The 17,066-nt window shown below is 43.7% G+C and overlaps 1 protein-coding gene across 8 annotated transcripts in view; it reads right to left on the reverse strand.

Annotated features, from left to right (window-relative positions):
* Window positions 1-17,066, reverse strand: part of AOPEP (aminopeptidase O (putative)) — a 374,682-nt gene that overhangs the window by 262,440 nt on the left and 95,176 nt on the right. For all 8 annotated transcript variants that reach the window (XR_014294103.1, XR_014294104.1, XM_082621524.1 and 5 more), the window contains one exon: window positions 12,591-12,836. Coding sequence is in view for 6 of the 8 variants with exons in the window: in XM_082621524.1 (XP_082477650.1) it covers window positions 12,591-12,836 (246 nt within the window). In the remaining 2 variants the exon portion in view is untranslated. The remainder of the gene's footprint in view (window positions 1-12,590; window positions 12,837-17,066) is intronic.

Raw genomic sequence — 17,066 nt, forward strand, 5'->3', positions numbered from 1 at the left:
CTGCAGTTATTGTTTCAGAGAATCTTGGACATTCTGGGTTGGTAGGGACCTTAAACTTTGTGATTCACACTCATAAGCAATAAATCATAGGGGTTTTCTGACCCAAAAAACTACCAAATTTCTCCAAGCCTACTGAAACAAAGGGACCAATGCCGAGGACGTCTTACACATGATCTTATCTAATGTGCCTAGCGTCCTGGAGGTGAGTAGTGCTTTCACAAATGAGTAACTGGCTAGGTTTCACAGCACTCAACAGCACAGTTGCATTGCCACCTGGTCTTCTGACTGCAAAATCAGGACTCTCTTTCCACCATCTCACATGGTGTCCCAAGGGTTGGACGGACGAGCACGGGCTCTCAAGAAGCGTGCAGTAACAGCATGGCAGTTCTACAGGCTATCCAAGGAGAAATAAATGAAATGAGAAGACAGTAGGTGCACTTGGTTGCCTGGGGCTCGCCCTTCCTTAGCTCACAACCCAGGCGTGGGCCTGCAGGTTTCTACCACTCAGCTCAGGCACACAACCATCATTAGGCTCCACTTGCCCTATGCCTCAGAGGTCGAGAGTCACAGAAGCCTAGGCCCTGATCCCAGCTGTCAGCACCTGCTGGGACTCATCACCCCACAAGATAAACTTCTCGGCTGAGCAGAAAGTAGGAGAATCATGGGAGGGGCTCGACAGAGAGGCCTTACTCAGTAACAGGGATTCGAGGGCTCAGACACACTGGGGAGAGCTGCCACAACAGGGCTGGTCTTGAGGGAAGCTGTGGGAAGCCTGTGACAGCCGGGCCATGGAAGGGGGCTGAGAGCTTGTTTGGGAGGATCAAATGAGAGAATGTATATAGATATGTTATATATGTTGTGTGTGTGTGTGTGTGTGTGTGTGTGTGTGTGTATTCTCTCCTTTGATCCTCACAAACATATATGTATGTGGAGACACTCTACAACCTATAAAGAGTCAGGTGGTATCATCATTAAAGAATGAAGGCTGGAGGGGAAAGGATCCAGAGGTGCTCAAAGCCACTGACTTCTTCTTTTAATCCTAAGGACTAATGATGCTTTTGTTGGTATAGGCAAAAAAGAAGGAGCCCTTGTAAATTAGTCAGGGCCCTGGGTTGTAAATGTCAGAAACACAGCTCAACTAGCTTGGGCCAAAAAAAGGGCAGGGGCCCACAGGCGAATGCCATTTCTCACCCGTATTTCCGCTTCTCTTACATTCTCTGAGAGCAGGTCCCCCTGGTGACTGGAAACATAGTCCAGTTGCCCACACACCACACGCTTCGCAGCCTCCTCTGCTCTTCATTCCAACCAGGAAATCCCAGGGAAGGACTTGTGCCAAAAGTTAAATAATAAGATCCCTACACAGAGGTGCCCCTAGGGCAGGGGTTAGGAAGAGTAAGTGGCTTGCGTCCCCTGGAGGGAGACAGTGTGAGGTACAGCCATGGCTTGGGAGGGTTCCTGAGAGCTGAGGAGGATGCGTTGACTAGCACTGATCTTCCTCTCAGATCCTCAGCCAGATCTCAGGGAGGTGTCTTGAGGACCAGCAGAGACTCTCTCCTCCAGGCACCTGTGGGAGCCCACTGAATGGGAGAACACATGGTTGGTGGTGGCAACGTCAGAAAGGTAAATATCTAGACCTGGACCTACGTCCCTTCAGATGTTGGAGGAAGTATTACAGAATAATAAGATGTACATTCACTTGTTCTTGAGAACAAGCACCCTCTCTCTCACACTCTACCTTTATAGTACAGATTACCTTCAACAACTTTGGGCCCTACACATGGAAGTCAAAGAAGAAGGGTTCCCGGAATAAAGAGCCATCATCTGTATCCTCAAATAACTTGAAACTATCCAAGCATTCGTAGGCATGAGGCTGAATCCAAGGGGTTTCCTGCATCTGTCCGTTCACTCTCCTCACCCCAACTTCCGGACACCAGCTTGTATGGTCTCAGAAGGCAGGAGAAAAGCTCAAAGTTTAAAAAGACAAAATTCAAACAGATGCCACAGAGATGACCCTGGACCACATAGGAAAGGTCAGAATTATTCCCGAAGAGGTCTGTCCCCCGAGACACCACTTAAGCTGAGGAAGTACCTCACCCCCCCACCCCCGCAACCCCGGGGATCTGGTTACCAGAACAGGCACAGGGGCTAGGGTGGAGGGTCTGGAGGCTGGCAGATTTTCTGGGTCCCATTTCCTGTGGTGGCCTGGGGACCAGGGCCTGAGCCCCCTACCAGGCATTGTGCCTTGCTGAGCTCTGGGGTCCATAATCTCCTGATTGCTTGCAGCTCTGCTAGGAGATATCAAAGACAGGAAGCAATGGTTTGAAGCCAAGCAGAGGGGGTGAAAGAGCAGGGAAGGCTGACTGCGGGTGGAGGGAGACTGGAGGGGGTAGCGGGGAGAGCCTAGGGGCGGGGAGGGTTAGGCCAAGGGAGAAGAGAAATCAGAATTAAATGAAAACAGCATTTGTAGCTGGGCCCCTCTCAGTAAAGTCCTGCCATGCATGCATTAACCCTCCGTCGATGAAAACAAAATCCAGGGGCCTGGTGCCTGCCTGCTGGGGCACATAAAGAGTAGGGGATATAATGTCTTCCAGGTGGGTGTGCCCAGAAGCACACAAAGGTGTGCTTGACAGGTCGTTTAAAGCTGACTGTCAAGGTCAAAACAACACCACCTGCAGGTTAAACTGAAATGTCTTCATCCATCCCCCACCCCGGGTTGTCTGCTGTTGTTTGTTTTAAACCAAAGCACAGTTTGAGCAGCAGAGAAGCCTGACAACTGTTCAAACATATGTACGTGCAACTTATTGGCTTGCAAATGGAGATATCTGGAGGCTAAAAACAAGTGGGGGGGGCAGGCGGGACTGACAAATTAGCTGCTAACTTTGAGGAGATGTGGGGAGGGGGTTCTGAGTGGTAAATTGCCAGGCTGAAGGAAGAAGGCCTTTTTCCACACAGCATACTCCTGATGTAGTATTTGGAAATGCTGTTTTGCATTGATGGTGCACAGAGCAGAGGGGGCTATTATGAAAGGAAGGGGCCCCTGACCTTGAGATCTGTTTATTTTGCAATTGACTAGGGGTAAGAGAGGCCCCTTCTGAACCTCCTGCTTGCAGGCCTAACAGTTAAATGCCTACTGCTGCCCAGGTGCCCAAGTACAAGGAAATCGCAGGCTTGTGATCTAACTAGCCCTCACATCAAAAAGAAAATATACCTGTGTGTAAATCACTGAATGAAACTGAGTCACCCCCACTCCTGTTCAAAATAAAACTCAAACATAATCAAATCAAAGAATGCTAAGGCTCTAAGACACTCTGCAGGCGATTCTAAATCAGCCCCTTACTTTTCCAGAGAAGAAAACTAGGCCGGGGAGGCCCAGTGACTTGCCAGGGGTTCTGGCCTGTCACTGGGCCCAGGAGCACATCTTCCTTATGAATAACAGACAAGCAGAGGAGCTTCCCCACCATCCTCTTTCCTCAGTCTAACATGCTCACCTGAGAGAAGACGGCAGGGTGTAGAGTCTGTGAAAACTACCCAAGAGACACTTACCTGTCCAGAGATGCCCTCACAGTCCCCACAAAATAACACCTGCAGCAGAATCACCTGGGCAGAAGTGTTAACATTCCAGATGCCAAGACGGCACCTCAAACCCACTGAATCAGAGTCTCCGTGGTGGGACCCAGGTAGCTGCAGAGACCCTAGGGCACTAGCCAACCCAATGGTGTGCAGGGAGAGATGTTAGAAATTGCTTTCTTCTTATGGAAACTTTTAAGTTTCCGTTTTTGTGTGTATTTTATAATATACCTAATATATTAACACCGCACTAAATGTATACAACTAATAAATATAAATATATGGAAGGGGTGATTGTTCAAAAATTGATATATAGTCAGAAAAGTGTGGGATCTCCTGCACTAAATGGTGACCCCATCTTCTTCACTGCTGTAAAGCAAGGCCTTTGAGCAGTGCCTGACACATGGCAAGTCCGCAACTGCTACTGACAGCATGAAAGCTGGATTCTGCAGCCAGCTGTGCAGTGGGCTCCAAGATATTTTTTCCCCAAGAATCATTTCCTAAAGTGTGTTGTGAGGAGGTGGTTTTCTTGAGACCACAACGGCCCCATGAAATGAGCATGGTAAAGGGGGAATCCCTGGGCATAAGATTTGGGGGAATACTGCATATTATGGCCCTGTCTTTGAGAGGCACATATATGACAGGATATTAAATCAGGATAATAAGGCTATTAAAGGCTTTCTTAGAAGTCCTCCAGTAAAGACTCCCTTTTAACTTTCTTGAATCCATTCATTTCCTAAACTAATTAACCCACAGTTCCTTTTCCCACATTATAAACATTCCACAAGACTAGTCTTCTTGGAACCTAGGTAGAAAATCCTGACTTAGGCTAAAGATTTCATATTTCCTTGGAGCCAGAGAATCATCAGCATTCATCATACCTGTCCACTGATATGAGTCAATCCTTGGCTTTGTCCATCCATCCTTTCCAACTGCCAAGTTGCACATGTATGATAAAAGCTAGAAACTGCAGCTGACTCATTCTCAGAGTAGGTTCTCGGGGTCTCCTCTTAGGGGAGACTAACTCAGAAACTAGGATCTGCCAACCATAGTCCGCATCTCTCAGCAAGCGGGCCTCTAAGGAACAAAGGCCTTGTGGTGAGTCTTCAGGCTCACAAGAGCACCCTGACTTCCTTGGCCAACCTAAGTTTTGGCTGGGGAGCCCGAGTATCATTCACACTCTCATGAAATGGAATTCCGAGATTTCCATTTTAATGGTGAAAAGGGGACGTGATAATTTTCAGCAAGCTGACTGGGAACATAAAGGGCAGATATGGCATTCTGTCTTTCTGGAACAATGTCTAGACTCTCTGAGGAGACACCTCTATAAACAGCATGGTTAGTTAACCAAGAAATACAACATTTCTATTTCAAGCTTCTTCAAGCTCCACTCTGGGGTTAAATCAGAGTGGACTTTTGCAGTGTAGCCACAAATCCCTCAAAGTAATGAATTTTTTTTAAAAGTAACACACTTTTAAAGGAGTGTTTCCTCACATCTTTGGCCTTTTAAAGTTAATGCTTCTTTTTAAGAAAAGTAGCTGGGATACTCTTCCAATTACATTCTAGGGGTGGGTAAAGTGACAAGGCAACCTCTTACCCACTTAATGCAAACAGGCCTCTGGGGCTTAGACGGCGGTGGGTTCCAGATGAGCAATGGCTATCATACAACAGAGGCAATGTTCCCTCGAGCAGAGCTATTCATAGATTGTGCCTTGCTTGAGAACTGTTTCCGGAGTGGGTGTTTTCCCTAAAAGGAGTCCAGCCTTAAGAGAAATACATACACCGCTCCATGGCCACATGCACACACAACACAGTCCAGAAGCCAGGATCATTTGCTCACTCTGTGAAGTGCTTCAAGGAGTGAGAACACACAACACTGGTAATATTCCAACTCAGACAACTTTGCACATTCAATTCCATGGTACTTTTTCACCCAAGGAATGTATGTTCTATTCAGTAATGGTGCTTCTGTAGAGAAATAACTGAGAGGAGAAAAAAAATACAAGGCTTTTCTTTGCAGTGGAAAAATGGAAAAGTAGGGCCAACTGGCCAACTCAGGCTCAAGGGCTGGAAAGGATTAGGGGCCTATGATGACATCCATAGAGAGAGAAGATTACAAATGTAGTAGATGGATGATTGCTTCAGGAAGGCCTTTCAAAGGCCTGACAACTTCTCTTGAAGAATGGCCCCAGCAGTGTTCTCTGAAGGTAGGACTGTCCATCTATGTGTGTGGAGAACAGTTCAAAGAAGACAAAACACTTAAGCGTAATCTTTCAGAGGGTGAGGAATCGTAGTAAAATGGTGATAAAATGCTACTTCGGGACCTGACAAGCAGCACAGCTGTTTGATGGCAAGAAGGAGATTCTGGCTAAGCCGAAAGCTGTGAGTTCACTCTGCCTGCTGCTCCTCTATACAGAGAATCTGGCCCCAACATACTCATGTGATCCAGGAATTTGCCCGGTACCCAGATTCTATGGTTGCCTCAAAGTGAGCCCACAGTGAACACTGATCTTCAACTAGACTCCATGACACTATGATTCTACAGGGGGACCTCGAAGCAAATATATATACCTCAGAGAGGGTTACAGATAAGTCTTGCCTAAGTCTGAACCCCACGCTCTGACAGCCATCCCAGGATGAGGCCCTTTTACTTCTGTCTCTGACTTCCCAGCTCTAAGTGACTTGGGGACATCATATATTCTCCTGGACCTGTGCTGTAAAGAATGTAGCGTACGCACACCTTTTCACTCCCGTCTCAATCACTACAGACTGACATTGCCAAAACTAACCAAACAATCCCAGTCAAGGGCTTCCAGAGTCCCAGAAGAACATCGCCTTATGAATACCTGTTTCTATTTCAAGAAAGAAAAATGAAAGAACTAGAACACATTAGAAGGGGAAAGCCCTTCTCTATAAGCTAGGAGGAAAATAAAGTCAAGTAATTTTCTTAAGAAGAAAAATAGAAATAGAAAACAGAGTGGAGAAATAAACACAAAGAAAGCAACAAAGGGGAAGCATCTGAGGGGGCCTGAGCCCCCTCGTGTGGCCCTGTGGACCTTGCTACTCACAACGGATCCTATTTGCTCATTGCTCCAGCAATGGCAGGGGTGCCAGTAAACAAAGGATTAAAATTTTACAGGAAAAAAAGAAGGTATGAGCTGCTTTCTATCATTCACACCCACCTGTTTGTAAAAACAGAAAAGAGTTATAGAGGAAAACAGGGAAAGAAGTGCTCCTTCAAAATACTTTTAAAAACAATCCATGCAGAAAGAAGAATTTATTAAAGTCTGGGAGACAAACAGCAACAATAACAAAGAACTTAAACCCACACATAGACCCCAAAATCCACAGCACATCAGAGAGAGCAGAGGACCTGGCAACCTTGGTGAACCGAAAGGTACACTAATTTCTGGCTCAAAATCAGTTTCCCCAAGGAAAGAATCACTATGGTTGCATCCTGCCTCGAAATCAAGGGGTCACAGCCCCTGAAATTTACAAGAGGATTGTTGAAATGTATAGCAGTTTTTGGTTTAGGGGAGCCAAAACTTCAAGTAGAAGCTAACAAAGAACAAGTAAAGAAAAATTCCCCAAACTGTGAAACATTACTACTTAAGATAATGACAAAAATTTACGACCGCTTCCTTCCCCAACAGAAAGGAGCACAATCAGAAGGCTGAAAACAACAGGCCCTTTGTACCAGCATGTTATGTTTTGCTTATTCTATTACACACTGGCTGGGAGATAAGAATAAACGGGGCAATACCCTGTCTAACCCCAGGAGGAGGAGGTGGAAGGAGAGCTCGTTACATTCATTCTTGGGCATGTATGTGCACACGGCTTATTCGCAAATTGAGGCACTTAAGAAAATTGGGCATGCAACAGTCAGCAACTAGTACAAGCATTCAGCAGCCTTTTATTGCACAATCCAATCTTTTAAGAACAAGTCATGTGTAATTGGGAGCTTTATAGTTTTGCTCCACTGTGAAGTGCACTGAAGATATTTCAGTGATTGATAATTATTTCTCTATGTTCTTTACCTATCAGTCCTATTTTTGTTCAGTCTTTAAAAACCTTAAAAATTAGGCTGAGCAAACATATAAATAATGCCTCCCTCCTTGTGACCTGTTGTGTTAAAAAAAAAAAAAAGCTTGCAAGAAATCAACCAGCAGCCACTGGGGAGAGTTGCCAGTCTGGGTGCCAAGTGCTCTGATGCCCCCTCAATGGAGAATTCTGCTCAAGCACAGTAGATGCTTAGCCAAGTCAGGCTCCAGTCAGTCAGTCACAAGATGCTATGGCACCACTGGTCCCCAGGAAGCCGAGAAACGATTTGACCTCTCTGACAACTCTCTCCATATACACAGGACTGCGTGGAACCATCAATCTCTGCTCAGCCTCTGCCCTTTCTTAGTGGCTCTCCCTCACTTTCCTCAAATGGTGTACGGGTGGCTCAGGTGACCCAAGCCCTGCAGGACCATGGCATTTCCTTGTGCCCAAAATGAGTCTAAGGAAAGCCATTCTAAAAGCTCATTGCCCTCTAGTCATGCTGGCCTTCTTTCTGCCCCTCCAGCCCATTACGACGGTTCCCTTGGGGCCTTTGGACTTGAACTTCCCTCAGCCTGAGTTGATTTCCCACCAGATAACCACAAGACTGGCTCCTTCCTGTTCTTCAGTCTCACTGCAAAAGTCACTCTTTAAAGAAGCCTTTGCCTCTTCACCCTAACGATGCTACTGGTCCCCAGTTACTCTGTCACTTAATGTGGCTATATTTTCTTCATAGCACACATCTTAATTGTTTGTTTTCCTGTATACTATTTTCTCCCCTGACTGGAATGTAAGTTCCGTAATGACAGAGATTTCATCAACCTTGTTCACCCTTGTAGACTCAGCATCTTAAATCCTACCTGCCACACAGTACGCGCTTAATAGAACTTTAAGAATGAATAAATGAATAAACAAACAAACAAATGAACTGATGAACGAGACAATCTGGTTCAGAACCAGAGGGAAAAAGATCAAAGCAGAATTGGTCACCTATCATCAACCACACTGCTACCTTTTTTTTTTTTTGTCCCCAGTTTTCCAAGAAGGACTGGGGTGAAACTACACGTGAATGGTCGAGTGGGGAAGCACAGCCATAGAGGACGTGGCTTTTTTATTCAATGCTCTATACATAAAACCACTCTGAAATGATTTGCAGAAGATTCTTCCAATTCAAATAGAGGAGGAAAAAAAACAAGAACATATTTCGATGTCAGCAAGGTAGTTCTGCCAACCTAATTACACCCCGTGACATGTAATTGTGAACTGCTGAAAGACAAAGGGTGGAGCAAAGCACTTATTACAAACATACACAGAGGTAAGACTGAAGTGTTAATTTTGAGACAACTGTCATAAATCTGATTCCAGGATATTATTCCATTAACATTATTATTATTATAACAAAGAGTGTAAGGAGGATGACGAACTCCTTTCATGAATTTCGCAATACCTAGGAAATTAGGCTTACTAGTCAATGCCTGGCTGAGACGTTTGAGAAAATATGAGGACACAATGAAAATGACAGAATGCTAATTACACCAACATGAAGAGAGTTGTTCTATACATTAGAGACTCATTTAAAATGCATTCTTATCTTCGTTTAGATACCATATTACTCAATCCAAGAAATGTACACTCCACAGCTCCTCATATGGCAGATTCAGCCTTTATAGAAGGCAAAAGTAAAATGAAACAAAAACAGAAAGCCCACATTTACAAAATGAGAAAAGGATGGGAATGGAACTGTGAATAGTGCCTTAGAGGCAAACTAGTCATTTTTCTTAAAGTCAGAATAGAATGAAAGTATCTCTCCCCTGGAGCAGTGATTCAGAAAAAGGGGAGGGGTTGATAAGTAACAGTTCCTAGTATATTAAAAGGTGACAAAAATCATGAAGTGCAGTATTGATAAATGTTCTACTTACTGCTATGTTTGAAAAACACTCCAAATTCTAAACCGTTGTTGTTTTATTATTTACTTTGTTATAAACTGATTTGTCATTATCATACATTCAAATTGTACAAATGTTTTTTTCTTGCTTTACTGAAATATCAGAATCAGGCTCAAAAACAGACTCAGAGAGGAGAGTTTTAAGGTTATTCATGTGAACTATGATATGTAATATATAAAATACAGTGAAATTATTATGGATATTATCCCAAAAGTTTTTAAAACTTTTATTAATAATTCACCCATTTTAGTTCATGTGGGACTGCTTAATGTCATCTACTAAAAAAGAACACTAAGTTTATGTAAAATGTTATTCATTATGATTAAGACCTAGTCACTAAAGAAATCCAGAGGTATGGAATTTATGATCTTACATACATGTTTATAAAATGTGGACTCAGGAAAGAAGCATTTAATTTACCAAGGAATCCTTTGATCTCCAGTGCATTACAACTAATAGGACAATGGCAAATTTCAGTGTAGATGTCTTTTTTTTTTAATAGATCTTTATTGGAGTATAACTGTGTTAGTTTCTGCTGTACAACAAAGTGAATCAGCCATATGCATACATATGTCCCCACATCCCCTCCCTCTTGAGCCTCCTTCCCACTCTCCCTATCCCACCCCTCCAGGTGGTCACAGACCACAGTGCTGATCTCCCTGTGCTATGCTGCTGCTTCCCACTAGCTAACCATTTTACATTCGGTAGTGTATATATGTCAACGCTACTCTCACTTCGCCCCAGCTTTCCCCTCCCCAGCCCGTGTCCTCAAGTCCATTCTCTATGTCTACGTCTTTATTCCTGCCCTGCCACTAGGTTCATCAGTACCATTTTTTTTTTTAAGATTCCATATATATGTGTTAGCATATGGTATTTGTTTTTCTCTTAGACGTCTTCTTGAGTGGCTCCTACTAGACTTGGGGTTTCTCTGCTCCTCTTTAGGGTACAGAATTGACTTACAAGACTGTCATTTTTGTTCCAGTTTGCTTTATAGAGCCCCAAGCAAAGACTTGACCATAAATAAGGCAACAGGGCCCCAGGAGCCAGCTCAGTCATAAACCTCATTCAGTTGCATGTGGCTCAAGGTGTGGGGATCCCGAGAGAGTCAAGCCAAGCAAGTGGAATCAATTTAGGTCAGAGTTAGGAAAAACAGTGCCTCCATACCCCCAACTGGCAGTGGAAGATACCACAATCCCCCCTCCACTGTTCAAATACAGGGAGAGGTAACTAAGCCCAGGAAAACATCTAGACCAGGGCAGACTATTTCCAGTCTAAAAAGAAGGAAAAAAATGGTATTTGACAACCAACCACAAATTTTTTAATGTACGGTTCTCCTGTTTTTAAGCATAAAAGCAGTCTTGTTCCTGGTAAGTTATTATCACCATCACAGTTTTTGACATTTGTGCCCAGTACCATTTGGCCGTAGGGTACTTAGGCTTACTACGTTAAAAAAACAGATTTAGGCATGTTTAAATCAATTTAAATATCTCAAAAAGAAGCAAACACACAGCTTGGGCACACAAACTTAAAAAGAAAAGCTTTATAGATTGGCCTACAGGTCAACAAATTCTGGTTTTGGCAGACTGATATCAGAAAGGAGCTATAGAAAATAAATAAGTTTCTCTGTATGAAAAATACTATGCCTCTGGTTCCCTCAGGTCAGAACATGGAACTGTTAGCAAACATGCCCTGAAAAACTGCAACTCTCATAAAGTGCTAAAAACTCCCAAATAAACACAGTCCCTCAAAACGGTGTACAAATCAGAAACATTTAAAGAACGACCCTTCCTTTGCCGGTAATTCCACTCAAATTAAGTCCAGCAGACTCTTCAAAGGGACCAAAGAAGACCCCTTGTTAAGACAAATTCTATATATAGACAGCCAAGACAATTACATGAGGCACATAACCAAATATATATAATTATCCTAGTTTTTACATTCCCATTATCTTCATGAATATAGGATAAACATCAGTCTAAATGACCTTCTCAGACCTCCTCAAGGATTAAGACTACCAGCCAGCTTTTAAAAAGTATACGTATGTAGTAGAGATCAAAAGCAAATGTTCTGGTCAGTTCTTTTCTACTCATGGGTTTCACTAAGAATGTGTGCAGCTTTCAGGGAAAACACCACAAATGACAGCTGTTCAAAAGCATAGAAATTAATTGGCAGCAGGAATTTCCTTGACTAATAGGGAAAAACTTAAAGTCACATGTTTTGATGAGCTTATTTTTCCCATCCTTAGTCGAGCATATTCACTGTTAATGATTAAGATTTTCAAACAGAAATATAACCAAGAAAATCCTGAGTACATAACCAAGTAAAACACTGAGTGAAATGCAGTTACTTATTACTGAATGAACCATAGCATTAATGAATGAATTTTAGGCATAAATTACATATAGGAAAATGTTCAACTTTCAGGCCTTGATTTTCCATAGGAACTAAACTGGGGTGACAATAAGAATAATACATTTATTATATTAAAAAATAGTAGCAAGACAAGTGACCCCCCTAACCTTCCCTAGTGAGCCATCTGCTTTGAGCTGTTTTTCTAGCAGTGGTGATAGATTTACACTGATTCATCCACAGTCTCTCTGACACAGGGGCTCTCAAGTCGTTGCCCTTGTGACCAGTGGTGAGAATGTATGAGACAGCTGGTCGGGATTATGCGAGCAGCCTGTGCTCTAGAACCAAGTTGTGTTACTCTGCCCAGAGCTATGACGTTGGGCTGGTTAGCATTATGCTCTCACCACCTGAGCTAACTAGCCCCTGATTAGCCACAATCCAACATACACCATTCTGGGGGCACAGTGTGTTCTCAATCCCAGCAACAATGTGAGTGTTTACTCTTAAGGCAACTGAATTGAGCCCATGACACCCAAAGGCTCATGCATGGTGGAATATACACACACCGTCCCTCAAGGCAGCAATGAGACGGCCCTTCCAACCTGATCAAATGACTGCTCTGACAGAGCTCAGGGAAAGCAAAAAGTAGTCAAAAAACATCCACAGAGCCACAACAGAACAACGTACCTGGCCATCCCCAGACTCGGAAAGTTGGCAGGGACAATGAGTACATCCAGCCTGGAGAATGGGTGTGTTCCCAGGACAGAGTGTGCTGCTGAGAGGCAAGGAGGGATCAGTGGCAGAAGGGTCTCTTGGCAGGTATCCTTCAGGCACACTGGAGCAAAGACCCGATGAGGAATTATCTCCTGGGTGGTGGCAGAAGCATTCTGGAAGCGGCAGGGGTATTCCATGTGACCACAAACACCAACATATCTGGGAACAACACGAAATAAGTAGATGCGTTTTATTGGTAAATCAGGTTTATTCCTCTTGCCATGGAGGTGAGGAACTCTCACAGACACAGACAACTTCTAGGAGACAGTGGCTCTGATGGGCTTATAAGCAAAGCAGTTCACTTTGGTTCTTGGCTTGTCTGTTTCTGCACAGTGGTGAAAAATTACAGGTCAAAATACTTATCAATGTGCTGAATTGACTATTTTCAATGTAAGCTGAGTAAAAGTAGTAAAATCTTCTTTTAGAATAAACAGAGGGAACCTCCAAGATTCAAAATAACAAAACAACCCCCCACCAAAATAAAAAGCAATTTCCTGCCCTCAGAAATGTGCCTTTCAAATGTCACTATGGGGAAAATCTTCTCCAATTCAGGGACAATTTGCAACTCAGAAAGAAAGGGACAGTGCAACCAAGTTAAAGATCTCACTCTGAAATGTTCTACAATAAAAGATACAGACTCAGTGATGTATCACGCGAACCAAATGACAAAGCTTTTCAAAAGAATACAATCCATTTTACTGAAAAGTAACCTAGCTGTTCTTTACAAAGGCCATCAAAAGTTGTGCTGTTAAGGAATACAGAGGCACTTTGATACAGTATTTCCCCCAATCCACTTTCAATACAAATTTCACTGAATCAACCTTTTAAGGAAACAGACCAGAGCCCAGCCCATACCACCTGACCACTGCCAGTTATTCTGTCAAAGGTGGAGCTGAAAAAGAATTCCTAGAACCTGACTCAGAGGCCTCAAGAGAACTTATCTACCCAAAGAAACCAACATCAAAGGAAACTCTATTTTTCCACTGGTTAACACATCCTTTATTCAAACAGAATGGAAAGCCTCTCTAATTTATTTTTTTATTATTTTTTTTTTTTTGCTTTATAACAAATTTAATCAGTTATACATATACATATGTTTCCATATCCCCTCCCTTTTGCGTCTCCCTCCCACCCTCCCTATCCCGCCCCTCCAGGCGGTCACAAAGTACCGAGCTGATCTCCCTGTGCTATGCGGCTGCTTCCCACTAGCTATCTACCTCACGTTTGGTAGTGTATATATGTCCATGCCGCTCTTTCACTTTGTCACAGCTTACCCTTCCCCCTCCCCATATCCTCAAGTCCATTCTCTAGTAGGTCTGTGTCTTTATTCCTGTCTTACCCCTATGTTCTTCATGACATTTTTTTTTCTTAAATTCCATATATATGTGTTAGCATACAGTATTTGTCTTTCTCTTTCTGACTTACTTCACTCTGTATGACAGACTCTAGGTCTATCCACCTCATTATAAATAGCTCAATTTCATTTCTTTTTATAAGCCTCTCTAATTTAAATTTACGAATTATAATTCTAACCATAGGTGCTTATTAGATTCATACTGAATACTGAAAAACCTTAAAACGCTGGCACATCCCAATAAGGGCAGACTGCAACAGTAATTCCTCTCCACGCTCCTGAAGTGCCTTTCACCCATCCAAGGCCAGCACTGCCCAAGGAGATCCACGCAGCTATGGAGATAAGCCTTGCCCTCCACCAGCCTGGGACGTAGAACACAGCTTCCAGCACTGATGACATTTTAGGGTAAGAGAAATGGGTGGAGACCCATAAAACCTTCTGCCAGGATAAAGTGACAGGAAGAACATCATTATTGACATTGAACGCTAGCCAAAGTCCCTGGATTGATAACCTTGCCTTACAGAGAGTGAGTACAGGTGCCTATTGGTAAACAGCTAACTGAAAAGGCTGCAGTCGTCCCCCTAAGGACAAGTACTGTACTGGTGCGTCAACTCAGTCAGAGGTTAGAGAATAGTTTGGGGTGGCCAAAGGTATACCCCAAAAAGCCACTTCATTCAAAAGAAAAGGTGAGTTACATTCTCTCTGGACAGGAATGGCACTAGCCAGGGTAATGAAGGTCATTCCGGTTGTGTGAATCAGCACCATTTTTCATAATCAAAGCCTGGGAGAATATGCAGGACTTTAAGGCAATCTAGCTATAATCAAGCTATGTGAGACCATTAAGGCTCCCAACAGAAATGGAAATGGCATCTGGGAAGCTACACGTGTGTTCCTAACGTGGGGATCAGGAAACCTAGGCTTCAGAGTCTGTTCTCAGACTGGCTAGCTGTGACCTGAGGCAAGCAACTCAGTATCTGGGGCCTTTTTTTCCCTCATCTCTAACATGGTCTCACAAAAGTGGCTGCTGGGGGGAGGGGAGAAACTGATTGGAAGGGGGTGTGAGGGAACTCACGGGGGTGATGGAATGTTCTCTGTCTGGTTTAGGGTACCTACAATCATCAAAAGCTCATCAAGCCAAACACTTAAGATCCATGCATTCTGTTGTATGTTAAGTATGCTTTAATTAAAAACAAACAAACAGAAAACCTAAAATGGTCTCTACGATTTCTTCTGGCTCTGTGATTCCATGACAACCCACCACAGAAGCCCCTCTTCATACAACAGCCATGTTCCTGAAGCAGTAAGGCAACACTGTACTTGCACAGAGTCAAGAATAGTCTTCTGCAGAACCAGTGTTAACTCAAAGGTGCTGTATCTTCCTTTCACGCTAACCTTCAGTTATTAATCTCTGTGTATGTGCCTGCTCCAATATACGCTCAATACCAACAAATCAAGCATTTGTAAATACCTCTTCCTGTGCCCAGACTTGTAACCAGAATAAATATATGAATAGTGCAGATTATTAATAATATTCGATTGTTAATTAATAATCTATAATACCAACTATAATAAGAATAAACAATAATAACTCCTACCACAACTGCTACTGAACATGTACTATGTGCCAAGCACTGTTCTGAACACTTTATGTACATTATCCCAATTAATCCACACAACACTCCTAAAGAGTAAGAACTATTCTTTTCATCACATCGTGAATCATCATAAGCTCCTCGCTGCTGACCCTCCTTCTCTACATACTTCATGATGCTTCTTGAGTTAACTGGGACCCTGGATTTTTTTCGAAGCTGAGCTCAGCTGGTCTGTGGTTCTCTGGCTTCCTGCTCCTCTTTTTTTTTTTTTGCGGTACGCGGGACTCTCACTGTTGCGGCCTCTCCCGTTGCGGAGCACAGGCTCCGGACGCGCAGGCTCAGGAGCCATGGCTCACGGGCCCAGCCGCTCCGCCGGCATGTGGGATCTTCCCGGACTGGGGCACGAACCCATATCCCCTGCCTCGGCAGGCGGACTCTCAACCACTGAGCCACCAGGGAAGCCCTTCCTGCTCCTCTGTGTAGTTATTGCCCATTAGTGGGCAAGAGTGGGAAGAACTGGTGAAATATATGTTAGGCTAGTAAATGATGGGAAACTGATCACTGGTTCCCTCTCATACAATTTCTAGGCTGAAATTATTTTATAAGAGGTCCTTCCAAGGAGTGAGAGTGACCGTGTTTTATTCATAATCCCAAGATTGAAAACTGTCAGGAAGTTCTCCTTCAGCCATCCTCTTGTTTCAAGAAGGTGCTGAACTAGAACCACCTGACACAAATGTTTCCCTGTCATAGGTTCAGAAGGAATGGCTAGAAAAGTCTCCCTTGGGAATGCATAGCCTTTACTCACAAACCCCTTCCTCGGTTCAACCTGACAATTTAGTAAATATTTCCAGTATCCTTGCTCTATTCAAGGCACCTCAGAGGCTGCTGCTGTGTACACATGTATGAATAAATCTCCAACCCTATCTTTTTTTTTTTTTTTTTTTTTGCGGTACGTGGGCCTCTCACTGCCGTGGCCTCTCCCATTGCGGAGCACAGGCTCCGGACGCACAGGCCCGGTGGCCATGGCCCATGGGCCCAGCCGCTCTGCGGCATGTGGGATCTTCCCGGACCAGGACACGAACCCGTGTCCCCTGCATTGGTAGGCGGACTCTCAACCACTGTGCCACCAGGGAAGCCCTCAGATTAAACTGAGGTGGTATCTTTGAGGAGCTTTCTCTCTTGGGAGAAAAAATTTTAAATTCTGAAAGGTACAGTGACACAGTTTACACAATTTATTAACATATTTCAGCAAGCAGATTAGATGCTTGCTTACCGTAAAAATCACGAGTGTTCAAAATGCCAGCACCAGCCCCCAATGAATTGTTGACAATGATGTCGATATATACAGTGATGTAGTAGTGTCTGGAAGCTGGATGCATTTTCTCAGGGCATTCAGTACATTGCAAAGCAAATTGAGATGGATGCAATAAGAGACAGAAAGTC

Source organism: Mesoplodon mirus (assembly GCF_964341445.2).
Source record: "Mesoplodon mirus genome assembly, chromosome: 1".
Taxonomy (NCBI): Eukaryota; Metazoa; Chordata; class Mammalia; order Artiodactyla; family Ziphiidae; genus Mesoplodon; species Mesoplodon mirus.